The sequence below is a fragment of the Girardinichthys multiradiatus genome, chromosome 19 (genome assembly GCF_021462225.1).
Source record: "Girardinichthys multiradiatus isolate DD_20200921_A chromosome 19, DD_fGirMul_XY1, whole genome shotgun sequence".
Taxonomy (NCBI): Eukaryota; Metazoa; Chordata; class Actinopteri; order Cyprinodontiformes; family Goodeidae; genus Girardinichthys; species Girardinichthys multiradiatus.
In genome coordinates this window covers 17,219,244-17,240,359 of record NC_061811.1, presented here as the reverse complement: position 1 = coordinate 17,240,359, position 21,116 = coordinate 17,219,244, and the positions used below count along the sequence as shown (strand labels likewise).

Below are 21,116 nucleotides of genomic sequence, written 5' to 3'. Positions count from 1 at the left end.
TGTTTCAACTGTATGACTATTTGCTATGCACTTTACAAATATGGTCTTGTGGAAGAGTGCCAAGAAGAGAGACATTGTTTAAAGGAACCCATGAGAAGTCATGTTTGTAGTTTGCCACAAACAAAAATGTGAAGTTGAATTTTATGGTATTCTTACGAAACACATTGTGTTGCGGAAGACTAACACTGCTTGTCAGATGTTTTAAAGCACATTGAACTTTAGGGATGTAACTGGACAAAGGTTCCGGGCATATCAATACTCACTCTGCAAAGTAGTGGCACCAACCAGTCCTCTGATTTACTTATTATATAGACTGAAATGTCCCTGACACGTGTGTGTGTGTGTGTGTGTGTGTGTGTGTATATATATATATATAGTACAGACCAAAAATTTGGACACACCTTCGCATTAAAAGAGTTTTTTTTATTTTCATGACTATGAATATTGTAGCTTCACACTGAAGGCATCAAAACTATGAATTAACACATGTGGAATTATATACTGAACAAAAACATCAGTCAGTCAGTCATTTTCTACCGCTCATTCCATAGTGGGTCGCGGGTGAGCTGGTGCCTATCTCCAGCCGTCTATGGGCGAGAGGCGGGGTACACCCTGGACAGGTCGCCAGTCCATCGCAGGGCAACACACAAACAACCACACAGACACTCATTCATACACCTAAGGGCAATTTAGAAAGACCAATTAACCTAACAGGCATGTCTTTGGACTGTGGGAGGAAGCCGGAATACCCGGTGAAAACCCACGCATGCACGGGGAGAACATGCAAACTCCATGCAGAAAGACCCCAGGCCGGGAATCGAACCCAGGACCTCCTTGCTGCAAGGCCACAGTGCTACCAACTGCGCCACCGTGCAGCCTGAACAAAAATGTGTGAAACTGAAAATATGTTTTATATTCTAGGTTCTTCAAAGTAGCCACCTTTTGCTTTGATTACTGCTCCACACGCTCTTGGCATTCTGTTGATGAGCTTCAAGAGGTAGTCACCTGAAATGGTTTTCCAACAGTCTTGAAGGAGTTCCCAGAGATGCTTAGCACTTGTTGGCCCTTTTGCCTTCACTCTGCGGTCCAGCTCACCCCAAACCGTCTCGATTGGGTTCAAGTCCGGTGACTGTGGAGGCCAGGTCATCTGGCGCAGCAACCCATCACTCTCCTTCTTGGTCAAATAGCCCTTACACAGCCTGGAGGTGTGTTTGGGGTCATTGTCCTGTTGAAAAATAAATTATGGTCCAACTAAACGCAAACCGGATGGAATAGCATGCCGCTGCAAGATGCTGTGGTAGCCATGCTGGTTCAGTATGCCTTCAATTTTGAATAAATCCCCAACAGTGTCAGCAGCAAAGCACCCCCACACCGTCACACCTCCTCCTCCATGCTTCACGGTGGGAACCAGGCATGTAGAGTCCATCCGTTCACCTCTTCTGCGCCGCACAAAGACACGGTGGTTGGAACCAAAGATCTCAAACTTGGACTCATCAGACCAAAGCACAGATTTCCACTGGTCTAATGTCCATTCCTTGTGTTCTTTAGCCCAAACAAGTCTCTTCTGCTTGTTGCCTGTCCTCAGCAGTGGTTTCCTAGCAGCTATTTTACCATGAAGGCCTGATTCATACAGTCTCCTCTTAACAGTTGTTCTAGAGATGTGTCTGCTGCTAGAACTCTGTGTGGCATTGAGCTGTTCTCTAATCTGAGCTGCTGTTAACCTGCAATTTCTGAGGATGGTGACTCAGATGAGCTTATCGTCCGCAGCAGAGGTGACTCTTGGTCTTCCTTTCCTGGGGCGGTCCTCATGTGAGGCAGTTTCTTTGTAGTGCTTGATGGTTTTTGCGATTGCACTTGGGGACACTTTCAAAGTTTTCCCAATTGTTCGGACTGACTGACCTTTATTTCTTAAAGTAATGATGGCCACTCGTTTTTCTTTACTTAGCTGCTTTTTTCTTGCCATAATACAAATTCTAACAGTCTATTCAGTAGGACTATCAGCTGTGTACTGTATCCACCTCCTGCACAACACAACTGATGGTCCCAACCCCATTTATTAGGCTTGAAATCCCACTTATTAAACCTGACAGGGCACACCTGTGAAGTCCCCATCCTTTAATATTTTATTGAACTTAAAGCCAGGAATTCTGGACTCTCAACAACCTTACAACCCAGAATGAGGCCGCACAGCTTCATGTTTTTTGTTTGTTAAAGGTTTCCTTAATAAGAACGAGTCCTCAGACTTACATGTCCCTTGGGTAGAAGTGAGGTCTCCCAGATTTAATTAGCCTTCACTGAGGCAAGGTCATTGAAACCGACAGAAATTTAAGACATCAACACTACAAATGCACATATTCAGCTTCTTTGCTTTTTTAACCGCTAAGTCAGACATTTCCTGTCATGTTAATCTTTTTGACACTTTTCCTTTCTTTTTAATTTGCTTCTTTTTTGTTTAAATGTTTATGCATATGCAGTATTGTAGAATTAGTCCTTTTGTGGTATGAAGCTCAGCTTACATTTTCAAGTCTAAATAACAAGATAGATGTTCCCACATGAACCCTTCTAGAAACTGAAGCTCATGCTTCTCTTACACCCAAAAAGCTACAGGCTGCAAAGAGCTATCTAGGGACAAAGACAGACGTTAAATTTGTTTTACTGGTCATCTCTCTGGCCTGATGTCTTCTGCAGAGGTGGTTTTAAAAGCTAACATGCAGTGATTTTTTTTCTCACTGACCCAGCAGTGAATCATGAAATCCTCTAACATGATCTATAGCCACTAGATGTTAATCATAAATTCTAAAAGAAATCAGAGTTTCTTGTTTTGCTTCAAGCATTTTTTTTTTATGATTTTAACAGTTAATTAACCCTGAAGTAGCTGACAGTCTTTATTGAACAAGCTGACTCTCTTTCCAAACTTTTTTGAGGACGGTTAATTAAGTGGGCTGTTAGGACAGTTCCTTATTTCTTCCAAGGGTCCTTATACCACTGTATTCTCCCATTGTAGGGGTGCCTACTTGGGTTTACACAAGCGATTGTCCAGCTTCTAAAATGTCAGTGCTAACCTCTTTAAAATCAGAGAGATTCATATAACTTGGATCTATGTACAGTTGATGCTCCTGAAGGCCGCAGGTGTTTAGATAAGGCTAAAAACTTTCCATGTTCTATAAATATACAACTCTCCTCATTGCTGGGTTCCTTGGACTTTCCTATAGTGTTTTTTAATCCAATGAATGCTGTCTGTTAAATATTTTTTTTTACTTGCAAAGAGAAACTACAAGCTGCCCTCAGTTAGGATCACTGACCACAAGTTAATAGCCCTTGGTCTTTTAAGTTTAGACATTGTAGTCTTTAGTTCAAATCAATAAAAGGTTTAAGTGAATAAATGTAGTTATATTCTTAGCCTTGTATATAGATCTAATATTACCCCTGTGTGGATTAGAGAAAATCCACAAATTTAAGAGAAAATAAATTCCTGCTTTTTAAACATGATTTAAATTGTTTTCTGAAAAAAAGGTTAAAAAATAATAATTCTAACAGCAAACATAATGAGATATTTATGCCCCCTGATCAATAGATGGAAAGGTCAGACTGGAACCGTTGAATTTCTTTGTGATTCAACAGTTCTGCTCATGGTTCAGTTTCTTTCATAGATATGTATATCTGATATCCACTCAAAATAGGCAGCTTGTTGTCATTTAAAATAAAACCTAAAAAGAAATATTTTCATCATCCTTACTACCTACCAAACAATTGTGGAAGGAAAGAAATGTGACAAACATTTAGTAGAAAAACAGCTTTCTTTCCCACTGTAGTTAGGAGGCAATGCTGAAAATTTTGGCTTAAAGGAGTTTTTTTTGCTCAGTAATGTAGGACAAACGCTCTCTAGACATCTGTGGAAACAGTCAGAGCTCCTGTGTGTGTGTGTTTAGCCTGCTAATAAGAAGGCAGGAGAGGCGTTTGTCTTGGAAAATAATCAAATCCCCTTTGTGCTGAAGTTGCACTTTAATTGTGTAAATGTGCAGCCAAAGCCTCTCATGATTTCCCCCCAATTTTTAAGTTTCTTTAACCGCCTTTGCATATTTTAATGTTTCTACAAGCCAGATTATGTGAAGTGTTGCAGAAATAAAACGGCTTACAGCTGCTGTTTGAATACTCCCAGTGTTTTTCTTGGACAGGAAATGAGTCAGTTGGTTTGTATACTGTTTTTTAGAGCAGATGTTTTGAAAGTAGAATAAAAGGAAACACTAACCACTTGCAGATTTCTGGTGATGCCAAACACGTGCCGATTTACTACTTGTGAAGCATATTATCCAACTGGCATGTCCTATAAAGCAGCACTGTTGGCACAAATTCACCCTCCTGTAAGCTGATACTTACAAGATGAGTGCCACGCCATTGTTTACTCATAGCAAACACTTTATTATAAAACCATTTGTTTAATCAAAAACCTTTAGGCCGACACTTTGTGTTTCACGCTGAAACAAAAAATAATAATTTGCAACTCACTTTCCTGCTTATTTGTGCTCAGCTCAGTGACCCTTGGAACTGCTCAGAATGTCTTATTTGTGCTTGTGAATTGTCCAGAAATAAGAGGAATGCAAAGGCAGGAAGCAACTTGGGCTCAAGAATGCAAACTTGATAGAAATCATGTGATGGCTCGTGCATGTCAAATACCTCTGCAGACTAAGTGGAAGGGATTTTTTTATACAACTGGTATCCTCACAGACAATTGCGCCTAAATGTTATCTGTCAGAGAAGTGATTACATGCATTTACAGTACAGGAAGAAACATGTTTTTCCCAGGAGCAAAAAGGCTCCACTGTTTAGGAAAAACAGCATGCTTCTCCTAGGTTAAGACTAAATTATTTGCTTTGATTGGCATGTCTATTTCTATCTTTCCAATGCATTTTTTTCTATTTGCAGGATTCAAATTTTGTTCTAATTCTGTTTCAGAACTATGGAGTGGAAACGGATAATCTGAAGAATCTTGTTGTTAGGATGAGAGCTGCAACCACCAGTCTACACATCGCTACAAAGGATCGCAGAAAAAGCCCCCCCTCTGAGGGCAGCATGTCTCGCAAGCCACCAAATGACTTCCTTACCTCTGTGGTGGAGCTGATTGGTGCTGCCAAGAGCCTTCTGGCTTGGCTTGACAGGTGACTGCACTCCATTACCCTTGGGTATTAAATCAGATATCAAAGCATCTGCCAGTTAAAAACATCTTTTAACTTGCTGCACAAATGTTAAACTCTGTAATCTGCTAGTCTTTGTTTAATAGTTTATGTAAAACCCTGTTTTTTAGCAATTGCTGTTTCACAGCAGCAGCCTCTGCTACCATTATAAACAGTTAATGACCACTGAAACAAACATGGCAAAAAAAAATATTTTCAATGTTTTCTTGTATCTTTTATTTTAGTTTTAAAGAGAAATCTGAATCGTCCAATATCAATGTTGGAAGGCTTTAGCAAAGTTAGTTACTAATTCTGCCATACAAAGTTGCAGTTCAGCTTGTATGCAGGTGACTGTGTCCTCTCCATCTGACTTGCTTTATAACTCGTTATGCATTAAAAGCATAAGAAAGTATGCAGGTTGCCAATATTATTTATTTTCTGATATAAATTAATTTCCTGCTGACTGATATATCAAGTTTTCAATAGACTACCAATCAGGTCTTTCCTGGGTGACTTCCAGTTTTATTTTAGGTCTGACTTCTCAAGTCAGATTTTGACCAGTTCTGATGGTCAAAAACAGGTTTTATTCTCAAATATAGGCCCGGTCTTATAAAAAAAAAATGTCTTAACATCAACTTTGACCGTTTTCAAGTGGTAATATTGTTGTATATCCATCCAGGCAATGGTTATGCTTGCTTATACTTCTTTATTTATTGAAACAAATCCAACCAAATCTCAAGTCTGTTCAAAACTTTCCACATTTTACGTTTTAGAACATAACAAACTAATTTCAGAAATGGAAAAAGATTATTTGTGTGCTGACCAAACTGAAAACAAAATCTTATATCTTTATTTATTTTTCTTGATTGAACATACCAAAAACTTACTGAACGTCTGTGATTTGACAAGCTAATCACAGAAAGTGACCTATCATGGAATACCTGTTTTTTGGTTTGTTTGTTTTGGTGCATCTCTGCTTTTCAGGTGATCACTCATGTTTCCTTTTATTTCCCTTCTTATTATAGGACGCCTCTCACAGGGATCAGTGACTTCACCGCTACGAAGAACAAGATCATACAGCTGTGCCTGAAGTTAACCACCACAGTTCAGCAGGTCTGCATGCTAAACATCACATGTGTAGCTGGAACCATGAAAACAGGCACATAATAGCCTTTTTCCACTGAGCACACATTAACCCACAGGCACAGACATGCACAATAAAAGAGTGTTGGGGGAAATATAGTCTGGCAGCCATGACACAAGCCTGAAGCTAGCGGTCTGAGCACATTATTACAGAAGCCAGTGTTTTTCTTGGGGCATTTTCCTCCTCATGCTGGCTAATGAGGTGAAGGGATTGTTTATTGCTTGTTGTTTTTGTTTTTTTCTCAGTTACTTTTTTCTTTTTCTGTTTCATAAAACTTGTGTTCTTTTAAAGGGGGCTGGCAACTTTCCCCAGGCTACCGTCCACTTTCAGCCATGTGGTTTTTGTTTTGGTCTCTTCTGCTGTTACTTCAGAGATATATGTTGAATGTTAGGGCAGTCTACTTCTTCTTTTACTTCCATACAGCATCTAGCAGCTGTTGGCATTATTATAATGCACACATTTCTCTAAATTGCATGTATAGCCTTTCATCCTTTGAGGGTTTGCATTAAACTGTTTATACCTCTTTTGAACATGACTGCTGAGACTCCAGGTGTTATTTTAGAGGGTTGTTGCTCCAAAATAAATTCCTTTCCCAGAGTGCCCATTTCTTCACCAGAGTCTGGGATTTCAGCACCTCTGCTGATTTACTGTGGGCAGCCCGGTCATGGTCATCGAAGAGAAGTGGGGGGTTTGCATTTCCCACACTGCCATGTCTGGTACAGAGATTTTGGTGCATAGTATGATGCTGGAAGCATCATACTATGCACCAAAATCAAAAGCCTTGAGCAATTAGTTTTCTCTCACGGCATGAGCAGAGAAGCAGTTTAGCCAATTAATCCAGCTTATAGCAAGTAACTAATTCCATCATTTATGTATCTAAACTGTCATAAGTACTTAGAAGACTTTCTCGCTTCATTTACCTTGAATCATCAGACCACTGGGTAATAAATCAGCAGACTGCCTCAGTGATTGGTTTTATGATGATGGGGAACTATGGCGTAACGTTGCTCAGGCTGTTCATGAACTTCTCCTTTCAGTAGGAGCTTTTTAGATCATGCAATTTATGTGTTGTGCTTGAATGAAGCCTGTGTGTGGACACAATAGTGCAGGCCCATAAAGCTGTGAACACATTACCAGTCTTCAGCTGACCGAGCAGAGTGGATATCATTGTCTTTCAATGAAGAGACTTTTTTTTTAGACTTTCTGCTTTCAAGAAGAATTAAACTATTTATTTTCAATAGTGTTCCGACTTGTTTCTCACAATAGTCAAATACATTTTCACGTTTTAAAGATACGTGTAAAAAGCATCAAAGAAAAAGTAACCACAAGCCTGCTGAGAACACTGCTAAAAATATGTCAAGTTATGTTAGGAATGCTAAACTCGAGCATCAATGCATAACACAGTGTCCACCCAGGACAAAAGTAATGATAGCAAAGGCAGCAGCTTGACTTACAAGACAATTTCTCAAATGAGATGGAGAAAGTCAGGAGAAATGTTGTCTGAGATCATTGGCTGGGAGACAACAAAGCAGCACCCTATGCTGTCACCAGTATCTCACCACACTGATAAATGGCTGTCTGTGACCAGAAACTGTAACTCAAAACACTAGAACTCTGGTGGCATTCATTAGATGTTGCAGTTTCTTCTCCAGCTCTGAAAAGATGCCCACAGACACTTCTGTTTCTCCAAAATAACTTCCCACCACAATACCTTATATTAGCAAGGCTCACTTTTTTTTTTTACACATCATTAGCCCACTTTTAACTTGTGAGGGTTTAGCTAATCATATATAAAACAGTTCAATGTGGAAAAATGTTTTCCCACCGAGCAGTTTATTGTGTGACACCGCAAACTTGTACGTGTGCAGCTGTAAAAATTGAGTACACCTCGAGTACGCGCAGGTGTCCCGACTCTGTGGGAGCCTGTAGTTGTCGTAGAGGTCTGGCTGTTAGTTCCCTGCTTAAGCTATTTCTCTTAGTCATATCATAAACTTTGTTGCATCCTCCTCCCTCAGCTTTGGGTTGTTCATTCGCTTAAATCTAAGATTTAAACTGTTAAATAATCCTAGAGCAAGAAGGTGTTTCCAACAGTGAGACAGTTGTTGCTTCAGGAGAAATCTGGCCCCTTCGCCTGTTTACTTTTATGTTGCTCACCCAAGTTGCCTGTATAAATTCTCTTTGGTGTAAAAGTGTTGACTCCATGGCTTTACTGTGTTGCCAATAAACAGCCACCCATCCTTTACAAATATTCCTGTTTTTGTCAAAGAAACAATTTGTTTTGTGCTTTCCATCTTAAAAAGTGAGCAGATACCGCATCATCATCCATATATGGAAGTGCTTCCTGTTTTAGGGGGCGTGTCGCAAAGCACCCTTTTTTTGTATCAGAAAGGTGCGCTTTAAAAAACTGCTTTGAAAAACAATGAAAGGGACAACTGCAGTTAATCTGTTTCATACCTCGAGGACTTTCAGGTTTTCTGCTGTAAAGTATTACATTTGTCCTTTAAGCTGCAGGAAGACAAATAATTTTTTCAATGTAACTTGGGATAATCTGTTATAACTATCACTTATGTTGCATTCTAATACCAGATGAATATTAGAAAGTCCGGTTTGACATATTTGGACTTTTTTTTATTTTTTACTGCTTCTTGGTCACTTCATTGCTTGTCCTTGCTGCTAGCAGATCAAAGCTGCGCACAGAGTCATCTGATACATGCTGGTTATGGGAGTATGTCTGTAATCTGAGGGATCAGTGCATCCTGGGAATTGTTCCTCAGTGTCTCACAGTGCTTAGTTACGATCCTGCCCCCGTTCATTTGGTTTTATATTTGTGATAAGAGGATGGTTCAGTAAATGTTGGATGGCAGACGGACCAGCTTATGTCTGCAGCCCACAATTAGAATGTTTTGTTTCAAGATCTTTTGAAACATGTATTTTTAGTCAGTTTTTCTTGGCTCACTCGGCTGTGTTTTCATCCAAGCATGGGCCTCTTTCTTGAAAGGAAAATGCAGTTGCTTGTTTATGCAAGCATAGCTGGATTCTTTCTGAAACCAACATAAATTATTGGCTGACATTAGAAAATACATCGCATTTTTTTGGAACCAAATGTTGAAAATTATTGCAATTTATGTCTGTTTTTCTTACATATGTTTATATTAGCATTTTATTTTCCCTCAAGTAAAGAAAGAATTACAAAATTATATGCATAATACTGAACTGAGAGTTCTTTTAAATTATCTAAACCCTAAGAGTATTTTGGAGTTATAAGATGCTTCTACCACATACGATCATGCTGTGTTTGACAGTGCAAACAAACCAGCCGTATGATGGGCCAAATGCTTTTGCAAACAGATGCTCTCCTTTAGTCCTGTGGAATGTGCAAAGCTATGGAAATACAGAGAAATGTTCTCGACCCCCATTCGCTGTCTGCACAATGGATTTACAAAGATCAACAGAGCTGCTTTTGTGCTTGGCACATGCCCCCACATGTCATAACAGTTTTCTTTTACTTAAGTTGACAGTAACTCGAGGCTTTTGATAACTTTGGAGAATGAATTGAATTGAATTGAATATAATTGAAATGAATTGAATTGAATTGAAAAAGTGCACCAGTGATATACAGCAGCTTTGAGAACACTGTAAAGGTTTGTGAAGGACTCCTTATATCATTCTGAATGTAACACATCTATATAATACACAAGTTTCACTGTCTGATTTTGTTGTTGAAGCAAATTCATTGTCATGAATTTTTATCTCTATCCAATAGAAATCACATTTATATCATCTGCTTCTATACAGCCCATACAACTGGCATTTCCAAAATCTGTGGACAGAAGCATTATATCTAAATGTTTACAGAAAACCAAAATGGTATTTGAGTGACCATTTCTCCAACTACAATCACACATTTTACCCCTGCTGTTATCTTTATATCGTCACTATTTCAATTTGAGACCCATTTAGGCTCCAGAGCTCTAAAAAAAACCAAGGACATCCTTAGGCAATTATGGCATCCACAAAATGTAGGCAAAGGGGTAATTTTATACTAGAAGCTGTTTATTTGTGGGTCCTCCATATTTTTCTTAGTTCTATATATGGGATTCTGATTATAATGTATTTATCTAAATCATATACTTTTTCTCTCTATTCATAGAATACCTTCTATCTGTTTCTATTATTTATTGCACACAAGTTTAATCTGTTGTCACTGTCTCTCCTGCTACAGGACTTCAGCATTTATGAGATGGAAGAAAAGATCCTGGAAGTTGTAAGTATGCCATATCTCTTCCTTTAAGTCCATAAAATGTAAACCAAATAGGAACCAGGAGTTCCATCATGCATGCATATATTGCAGGAAAAAGCCTCTTTGTTTCTTTTACCATAGAGATTGTGTGACATGCTTTCAGCAGCTAGGTCATTTTCTGAGTGCAACGAGCAGACAAGTCCATAGGATTGCCAGCAGAGGGGGCGGCTCTAATACGCCCCAATCATCAATCAGTACTTCCTGTTGCTGACATTCTGCAGACTCTTTGGCCTTAAAGCAGGCTCCCTTTGTTGCCTTTTTATTCCTCCACAATTTTTCTTGTGTTTTTCCTTTTTTCACACTCTTCCTTCTCCAGTCCTATTTTTGCATTCATCCTATTTTCCTCAGGATCTTTTGTTCATTTCATTTCTGCACAAAAGATGCACAATCCTGCTCTCCATTCACCCTAGCTACTGCAAATATATGTTTATTACAGACATGTTACACTATAGTTTAGTAATAGGACAGACTGCTGCCTTGACAGTTTTCCAGCAGTCACTGACATTCTCTATAGGGAAGGTCATTGCTAGAGAAGCTGTCTGTTACCAGAATGCAGTTTTCAAGCATATTAATGGAAAGTTGAGTGTAAGGAAAGTGTGGTTAAGATGTTGCACAAGCAGCAGGGAGACTTGAGAGGATTTTGAAAAAGAGTTATTGGGGCTATTTAATAGTATGTATACTAGTACTGCAGAGTATATGTGCTCAATACGTGACTCTTTTTGCTTGAATTAATACATTATTGTCAGGAGGATGTGGTTCTAGTAGTAGACCCAACTGCAGACAGGCAGGAGCGGGAGGCGTGGTGAGATGAAAAGATTTAATAACAAAAACGTACATGGAACCAAGGCAAAAACCGGCATGAACACACTTGGCGTGGTTAACAAGCTTAGACTTAGCATGAAATCAGTATAATCCAGCGAGGAACAAAGAGAACTGAAGAGTATATATAGATCATGGCATAGGTGAAAGCGGTGAAACCGATTACATGGAGCAGGTCGACCAAATGAAGCTGATTGCAAGCAGACTGAGGCATGGAGTGGTAACAAAAACATGAATGAGCTAAATCCATATCTAATCTAACCTAAAGAAATGTTTGCAAATGTAACAGAACTAGAATGCACCATAGAGAGAAATACAAGAATAATAAGAACCACAATCAAATAAGCTAAAGAACCACCTGCAAAACAACCATGATCAGTGGAGAAACCCAAAACAGACTCAAACACCCTCAAATCTAGACAATTATTGCAGCATCTGTATGGTGGTTATTGAAGCACCGAGTCCAGTCGCTGTCCACACCTTGTGAATCGCTTCCAAACTCTTGAATGGGCTTTACTTCAAAGTTTGCTCAAAGTTGTACTTATCCCTCTTGCTTGTCCACCTTTCCAAGCACACATTTTCCTTCACTCAACTCTATTAATACACTTGAATACAGCACGCTGTGAACACCCAAGTTCTTTATCAGTGGGATCTGTTAAACATGATGTTTAACAGATCAGTCAGCAGTCTTCCCTGTGTTTGTTTAGGCCATGACATAACATTTCTGTATTTAAAATAATTTTTTTATTGGTCTTGTGTAATATTCAAGTCTTCTGAGAAACGGAATTTGAGGTTTTTAATAGCTTTATGTCATCATTATCAAAATAAAAAAGATAAATGACTGAAATATATATTACTCTGTGTGTAATATATTAATATACTCTGTGCTATAAATAAGTATAGTATGAGTATCAATTTTCAGTTTTAATAAGTGAAATAATTTAACATTTCAATTATAATCTAATTTATTGTAGTCCCCATTAGGCCTTGCAGTGAACACCAGCACAGAGGGTGTATGACAACTGATGAAAGAAAAGCCTGAGTGTAACCAAGCTATTTCCAACCTGTAAAAACACAAATGCTACAGACTGACAACACATCATTAGAAGATTTAGCACAACACTCACAGAGAGAAGTTTACTGAAGTCTTGGGCTTCAGTATGGAACTGCTGAGTCATTTGGTTATGCCTTTTCCTCTGCAGTCCAAGACTTTGAACGACATCTGTGATCAGACCGTGAGAACCACATCGGACCCCCTCTTGAGCCAGTCTGCCTGTCTGGAGGAGGTCCAGCTGACCAACATCAAACCAGGAGAGGGGCTGGTGAGGAATTATTATGAGTTTGTCAAATCCTCCTTTTCAGAATTGTTTCCCCAGGAATGCATGAATTGCATGTCAGATTGTGGCCTCCCACTTTTCCGTTATCCATTTGTCTCCTTCTGGGAATATTGTGTTTAAACCACAACCACAATCAAGGTTTTGGATGTTTGTTTTTCAACCCAGGGAATGTACATCAAGTCGACGTACGATGGTTTGCATGTCATCACTGGAACCACAGAACATGTAAGTATAACAGTAAACGTAAAGGATTCGGTTTTGACTGTGACTTTTTCTCATCTTCCTCCTTCTCTCGCGTGGGCAGCCAACGTTTCAAAATCGGAAGGAGATAAAGATTGTGTAAAGGGAATTGTTTGTGTCTTTAGTGATAGTAAAATGTCACAAACAACCTCTGAAATAAAGCCTACCCTTTTTTAACCCACACTGAGATAACAAGCCAGTGACTAATGCACAAGCATCACATCCACAGTGGGATCTTAACGCCTCCTATCTCTAAATATGAATCAGAATCTGAATCATCACAAATAATGACAAGTTAATCCTGTCTGGCCTTGATGTGATGAGAGAAACAATGAAATTATATCAATGGAAAGAGAGAGTTTACTGTAAATAGAAAGAATGTTTCTTTATATTTGCATTTAATAATTTCTGTCTACATTTCTTTTTTTAGTCTCCCGCTGATCTTTCCAGGAAGATCCATGCAGGTGATGAAGTAATTCAAGTCAACCAGCAAACAGTGGTGAGCTTAATATTCTAAACAGAGTACAAAGTGTAATAATAGTAATTCATGTAATTTAGAGTGCAGATTAATCATTGGTTTTATTTTGTTGTATCTAAGTGGGTGGGATTTTCGGGGACTGTGTCATATTGGTTAAGACCATACTTGGAAAACCAGGCTACTTTGTATCATTTGGCAGAGCAATCAAAGATCATATGTGGGGTTCCCCAAGGCTCAGCACACTTCTTTTTCACTACCTAGATTATGGATTATTACAACATATCTTACAATAAGTATGTTGATGAGACATGAGTTTTTATTTCTGTGACACCTCATGACCATGGTCACTTACAGTGACTGAGTAAGCATGTCACTCAGTGAGTGGAAGGGTCTGGATTCAATCATTTTGGTCCCAAATATGCAGAGTTAGAGACTCAGCTAGACTCAATTAGACTGAAATCCACAGAGCATAAAAGAAATGGACTTAGAGCTAAATTTTGTATCTAAATATGATCATATTACTGTTTACAGCAGTTTTCCAATGAAGAAGAAATATCAGTTTATCAATTAATTTCTATTTATGCCTTGTTAATTATTTAGATTCATATTCTTTCTATTTTCCTGTAAAGACCCTTGAATTTCCTTGTACACGAATGGTGCCATACAAAATAAACTTGCTTTGCCTTGTTGGTCAGGTCGGCTGGCAGCTGAAAAACCTTGTTTTCAAACTGAGAGAAGACCCGAAAGGTGTGGTTCTACTCCTTAAGAAGAGGCCGACGGGCACTTCAAGTTTCACCCCCGCCCCGCTTAAGAACATGCGCTGGAAGCCCCCCGTACCACAGGTGAGTACTCACGTACTTGTTTCATTATACATGGCAGAGTAATCACTGTCAAGTAATTATTAGCTTTTTAGGGAGTTGGTTCCAACATCAGCATGTTCAGACAGAGCCACCCTGAGAGTGCTGCTGGCTGAGCTGAATACACCATGGAGCTTTATCTTTAGGTACAACAAAAGAGGGAAAGAAACTCCCATGATGTCTAGAAGATGGAGCTGCAAGTCTGTAGTGTTTGGGTTTGCTTACCTTGTTTTGGTTTCAGTACACAAAAGTGACCCATACGTTTCATTAAATAGTCATCAGAGCGTAAAATAGCACACTACTTTCTTTTTCAGGATAAAACATCCCAAACAGTTAAAGGTAGCTGGGAAATATGGAGCACATAAAGTGCCAGTGCTGTGTGCCATCAGATTTCTTCTGTTTTTGGCTTGAATTTAATAATGGACAAAAGAAATTCTGGGTAAATATGATTCTGGTTGAATATGATATACAATTATTTCACTCATTAAGGGGGAAAAAAAAACAAACCAGCCTGGGTCTAAGTGAAAAGAAATTGGGTAGTAATAAACTGTATAATTGAATGACCCGCTGTTAAAAATGAGTGCCATCAGGTGTGTGCACTAACAAGGAGTCTTTTAAATTGCTGTGGAGGAATTCTAGCCCACTGCACTGTGCAGAATTGTTTTTGAGCATTAACGACCTGAATAAGGTTGTTACTACAGCATCTCAGTTGAAAAAAGGTACAGACCTTGACTAGTCCTTTTCAGCCTTGTAGAGGTGGGCTTGCTGTGGATCATTATCCTGAGGGCGCCAAGTGCACTTGAACTTAGGGTCATGATGGCCAAACATTCTCTTTGACGATTTTCTCCTTGAGAGCAGAATTCATGTTCTCATGAATTACGGCAGGTTGTCCAGGTCCTAAAAATACAAAGCACCTCCAGAACCTGGCATTACCACCACCAATATGATACAGGCCTTTGTTTTCTTTTTGAACATTGGTTTTTACCTCTAAACTCTCCCATAGATGCAATTACTGTCACATTATTTCCTATTGTTGATGTATGAATAGTGATGTTCATTGAGGTAAATGAGACCTGCAGCCATTTATTTCTTGGTCTGCTTTCTTTTTTGTGACCTCTTGGCTGAGTTTTCGATGGTATTTTGGGGTAATTTTGGCAAACTGGACACTCTTGAGAAGGTTCACCACGGGTACATGTTTTCTCCATTTATGAATAATGTGTTTCACTGAAGTCCCAAAACCTTAGAAATGGCTTTGTAATATTTCCCAGATTAATAGAGACTGATAACTTTCCCATTTGTTCTTAGCTTTCTTTAGTTGGGGAATGACGTGTTGCTTTATGAAATCCTTTAGCCAACTTCATGCTGTCAGTAAGGTTCAGTTTAGGTGATTTATTCATTCTATAGGTCTTGCAGCAATCTGGTCTGGATGGAGGTGAACTCACCTTTCTAAAATATCAGGCCAGTTTGGTTTGCTTCATAAGCTTTGCCTTCATAACTTAAATCATCCCGTGAAAAGTGTTTTTGAATTTGAATTTATTTTTTAATTCAGAGTCAATTTGTAGAAAACCCATTAAACCCTTAATAGAGCAAAGATGCACTTCACCAGATTCGAACTTCTTAGCTAATCTCCATGTATTTACTCAGATTATCTTTGTCTGGTATTAAAATTAGTTTAATCTGAAACATCTAAGTGTGACAAAAAAATCACAAACAGAAGATAACTGTAAAAGGGTAAATACTAGTATGTAAGCAACTGTTTCTGTGTATCTGACTCCTGTTTTAGACGGAGTCTATTAGCCTGCTGTAACCCTAAACTTCCTGTTTTCATGCTGTGGAACTGTGCCATCATGCGTAGCCTGTTTTATCACCTGAGAAGCCAAGATGAGAAGATAGTAGATTTGATATCTTGAAACAGCAGAGAGGGATTCAGGAAACAATGGGAACCATGAAAACCAGCATCTTGTTTTAACAAGTTCTGCAGGAAATCAGAGTTAGACATCTCAGTTTATGTGATATTAAGGCTTCGAGCCCAAAACAGTCTTTTAACCTGATTCAAGAATGACTCACAAAGATTTAGTTTTACTATGTATTGTGATAGATTTTAAACAAAAACCTTAATAAGAACCCCTATCAAATATTAGATTTTCATTATTATATCAACTACTGGGGAACAGCTTTTCCATTTAAGGCCTGAGAACTGTAGCAGATAAAAACCAAATATTTAGTTGTTGAGCATCGGGAAACATAACTGTGGTAAATGAGTGAATGTCTCACAGGCTATTTTAGACTTCACTTGCAATCTTTCCATACCTCAAGCAAGAAAATTTATGCTTGGAGACACACACAAGTACTTAAACGTCTCACCACATATGGTGAGCTCCTCCCTTTTGCCACCAAGTTATATTTTGAGAATATTTGAAGGTGGAAGAAACTCAAGCCATAAACTTTAAGCAATGTTCATATTTTTGACTGGGATTGATAATGAAGCTGGGTTTGTTGAGGGTTGCATCATGTGATCAGGGTGTAATAACCTTTCAATAATTATTTTCCAGAATAATTCCTCCCTGATCAGATCCCAGTCCCCCTCCAGTTTGGCTAATGGATCTACTAAAAAGGAGAAACCAGCTATTGTGGATTTGTACATTCCTCCGCCGCCTCCAGTGCCATACACTCCACGGTAAGACATCTGATCAAATCTGCTAACTTTTATTTGTTAAGCAGGGATCCTACACAGTCTGGAAAACTATGGAATCTGATTTCAATGTTTTCCAGGTCTTAATAAGTATAAAAAAAGTGAACAAGAGTTTGGAATAATATTGGTATTTCCAGACTTTATTCCCTTTTCCCTCTCATCTGTCCTTCTTTCACTGTGTCCATCCTTATTTAATTTATTCCTTGCGTCCTTTCTTCATTTCATTCCTTTCTATATTCCTTCCTTATGTCATTCCTTCACTTCTTCATGCCTTACTTCTTTCCATCATTTCTACCTTTTCTTGTGCCGAACCTCATTCCTTCCTTCCTCTTGTCCATACTTTATTGTGTCCCTCTTTACTTGTCATTCCTACTTTCATTCCTTGTCTTTCTTTCCTTCCTTCTCTCATTCTGTCCCCTTTTTTTCCTTCCTTCCTTGTGTCTTACCTCACTTCTATCCTTCCATCCTTCCTTTATTACTACCTAATTTCCTTCCTGTCTTAATGTACTTGTGTCCTTCCTTTCTTCCCTTCTTCTTTGTGTCCTACCCCTCTTCCTTCCTGGTTTCTTACCGTCTTTCCTTCCTTGTGTTCTTCCTCGCAGGTTCTGTGTTTTTCCATGTTCCATATTCAAAGCCTGCACACTGTAGAAATATCTACCACAAGTTTATGGTGACCTTTAGTATTTTATATTTTAAAATGGATGTAAAAGGCTGAGAATTGAAAGTTACTTCTGGAATTTTTACATAAAAATTGTACTTAAGGAAATAGCGTCAGAAGTTGCTGAAGAAATGTCTCCCAACAGTGTGTTGTAATATATTTTTTTAAATCAAGCAGTTGTACACCTGATGCATAAATAGTGGGCCAGTCATGTTTTCACTTCGACTCCTCTTCATTACTACACATTCTCCTCTGCTCATCTTCAGCCCACTCTGCACGCCACACTAGCCTTTATAACACAACCATTTCATCTTCGATCTTTAATAAACATTGAAGTGTGTTCACCCCTCATTAAACACTTAAGGTGTTAAAAAACACACTTTTATTTCACTTGGATTAGACTTAGTCATGTAACACTCTTTTGTTTGCAAATCATCCTAATCCTGATCTGCTCCTTTTATTACTCTGACGCCGTGGAGATGTGGGTTGAGCTGTGATTATTAAGCAAACATTTGTTTCTGCGTGTAGAGAGATGAGAACAGACTCCCTCTCCAGCATTAGTCAAAGACCAAAGGGCTCTGAGTCTCCCAACTCCTTCCTGGACCAGAAGGGCAGAAAACGTATCACCATCACAGATTATGACAAATTAAATCCCGGCTTTCCTATCGAAGCCACTGTGATTCAGCCCAGAATGAGGGAGCACAGGGCTTCACGTGGTCAGTATCTTTTAAATATCCTTCTGATACATACGGAGTCAAAATGTTGTGAAAATTGAGCTTTTTTTAGAAATATGACATTTTTGTCTCAAGGTAAGCCCCGGCCACTGTCCATGCCAGCAGATACGTGTGTTGCAGTAGTGGACACATATGCCAAGCCCTGGGCACCTGGCAGAAAAGGTATGTATGTATTTATTTAGGTTAAAATTATATTCTAAGTGGCGCAGGGATAACGCGCGCGACCCATATACGGGATCTACAGTCCTTGACGTCACGGGTTTGAGTCCCGACCCATTGACCTTTGCTGCATGTCTTCCCCTTTCTCTACAACCCAAACTTACAAAATAAAGGCCACTAGTGCTACAAAATAAAAATTACACAAAATTATATCCAAAGTTGGAGCATTATTACAGGAATATTGTTTAAAAGAGGTTGTCCTTATAATGTAGAAATGTTTCTTTTGTGGTCACCAATTTGTTTAAAGAAATTTCTACTAAAATTTGCATTTATGATAACCGGCATGTTTTAAAAATAAATGGACTGAGGACTTTCTAGCCTTTGCTCACAGTTACACATTACTATATAAACATGATGCGAACTGTGTATATTTTTCTTGATATTTTTTTGATGAGAACTTTCCATTTTCTTCCTCCCTTAGGTGAGGACCAACTGTACAGATACCTCAGTAATGAGCGGATTCCCACCATTGCCGAGGAAGTCCCATCGGCATCCTCGCCCTACAGGCCTGCGAGGGAGCGTCAACTCGTCCGAGTCGACCACATCAGAAACAGCTGCTACTATTCCAACTCAGACCTCCACAACAGCGCCACCATCCCCTACCAGGAGGACACCAAAAAGACCCCCGTAAGCCCTATCTCAAAGCGCACGCCAGCAGAGCGCTCACTACTGGTCAGTTGGATCACGCGGCTTAAGCTGTTGACTCACTGATGATGTGCTTCCTGTGCCGGGGCTTCCTGTTCCTGTCCTGTGTTCTTCCTCAGTGCCTTTGACGTTTTAGTGTCCAGCTGTTTTTTGGCAGCTTCGGGCTCTCTCTCTCTCCTCTCTCACCCCAAACCTCCATATTCTCATGGTGTTATGGCTACTACCAACTACTACTACTACTACTACTACTACTACTACTCTGCAACCAACCTTGCTTTTGTAGTACTCACTACATTAAGTCATTGCCCTTGTAATACTGCCCTCAGTCCTAATCTCAGACTAGAAAACCCCTGATCTGTTTACTCAGGTTTAGAAACACTTTGGCCTTGTTCCCTTTCTAGACTTCTGTGTACATATTAAGTTATGTAAGTTTTCCGTTAAGATGTTCTCTGGTACAAATATTTAATCACTGAAGTTCTTCTTTGGTTTTAAATTTCCAATAAATTATAAAGTGAAAGTAAGTGGAGAAAAATGTTTGTTAGTGAAACTGCTTTTTAATTTCATGTTATTTTCTTTCTTGAAATAATTATTTCATATTATTTACAGTGCTGTGAAAAAGTATTTTTCCACTTATAGATTTCTTCTGCTTTTGCTTTTTTGATGCTTAAGTGTTTGTGATCATCAAACAGCTCCTAATATCAGACAAATGATATCCTTTATCAATAAAAAAATGCAACTTCAACCCCCCTTTCCGTGTTGGGACCTTTCAGTTTATTGTGACACATAAAGAACGTATGAACTTGACAGAATCAAGGTGTGATCTGAAAGAGACTTTTGTTTCCCAACTGTTAAGATCAGGGCATTTCTTTTCGAGATCTTGAAGTGTGCTTCATTTTTTCAGACAGCTTCTATTCAAATGATGTCCAAAAATGTAATTAGACAAGGTTAATTTAAGATTTAGCATGGGGGGTAACTATTTAGGGCCAGGTTGGTTTGGAAAACTTTTTTTCCCCTCAATCAATTAAATCATCATTTGAAAACGGCATTTTGCATGTACTGTGGCTAGATCTGTCTGTTTGATCTCAAACATTTAAAGATGATGAAGCAAAAACAGAAAAGATCTAGGTGTGAAAAGCTTTTTCTCATCACTGTACATTAGTGTGCCACCACTTGCCTCTTGTAAGCTATGCATCAAATTTCTGCAGTCACTAAAGCTCACCAGGCTGCATTGGTTTTTGATGTTCACATATATTAATAAGCAAGTATTTGTGCATATTTAAGACTATGCACACTGACCTTTAGTTTACTCTGCAGTCACCCTCCTAAAGGCCCTTGAGTGTCTTTGAAACACGGGTCCAGTTGCTCTCTGACGGCTCTTGCTATGGAAAAATGAGAAGAAAAGGAATGTCAGTATTATATAAAAGAAAACTGCAGGAAGTGTCTGTTGTTACTTTTTCTGCGTTTTTGTAAGATTTAAAAAGAATTTTATTAAAACTGGCAGTTCATTTCAGTGAATTTTTGTATTGTCTTTATTTTGTCATGTCTCGGAATGACAAATGTGTTCATATATAAATAATAAAGGATTCCTGTCTAATTAAAACTATTATTTTTACCTGAAAACTGTATTGATAACCTGTTATCGTATCAGTTTACATGCCTCAAACCGTGGTTTGTATTTGAAAGACCAGTTTGTTGGAGCAGTCTGTCTTTCTGACCTGTTTTAACCTTTGAGGCAAACACGGACTCTGCTTTTTAAGCATGTGGTGAAACAGGATAGCTAATGTCAGGTTACCTTATTTTCTTCGTCTCAGATGGCGATGGT

The 21,116-nt window shown here is 38.8% G+C and overlaps 1 protein-coding gene across 1 annotated transcript in view; it reads left to right on the top strand.

The window, feature by feature from the left end:
- The window catches only part of LOC124855234 (connector enhancer of kinase suppressor of ras 3-like), a 47,325-nt gene extending 26,516 nt beyond the window's left edge, over window positions 1–20,809 (top strand). The window contains exons 3-13 of the mRNA XM_047344934.1: window positions 4,954–5,156; window positions 6,197–6,284; window positions 10,538–10,579; window positions 12,637–12,756; window positions 12,937–12,996; window positions 13,442–13,510; window positions 14,185–14,331; window positions 16,899–17,023; window positions 18,225–18,412; window positions 18,506–18,592; window positions 19,071–20,809. Of these exons, the coding sequence (XP_047200890.1) occupies window positions 4,954–5,156; window positions 6,197–6,284; window positions 10,538–10,579; window positions 12,637–12,756; window positions 12,937–12,996; window positions 13,442–13,510; window positions 14,185–14,331; window positions 16,899–17,023; window positions 18,225–18,412; window positions 18,506–18,592; window positions 19,071–19,360 (1,419 nt within the window). The 3' untranslated portion in view covers window positions 19,361–20,809. The remainder of the gene's footprint in view (window positions 1–4,953; window positions 5,157–6,196; window positions 6,285–10,537; window positions 10,580–12,636; window positions 12,757–12,936; window positions 12,997–13,441; window positions 13,511–14,184; window positions 14,332–16,898; window positions 17,024–18,224; window positions 18,413–18,505; window positions 18,593–19,070) is intronic.
- The last annotated feature ends 307 nt before the right edge of the window (window positions 20,810–21,116 follow it).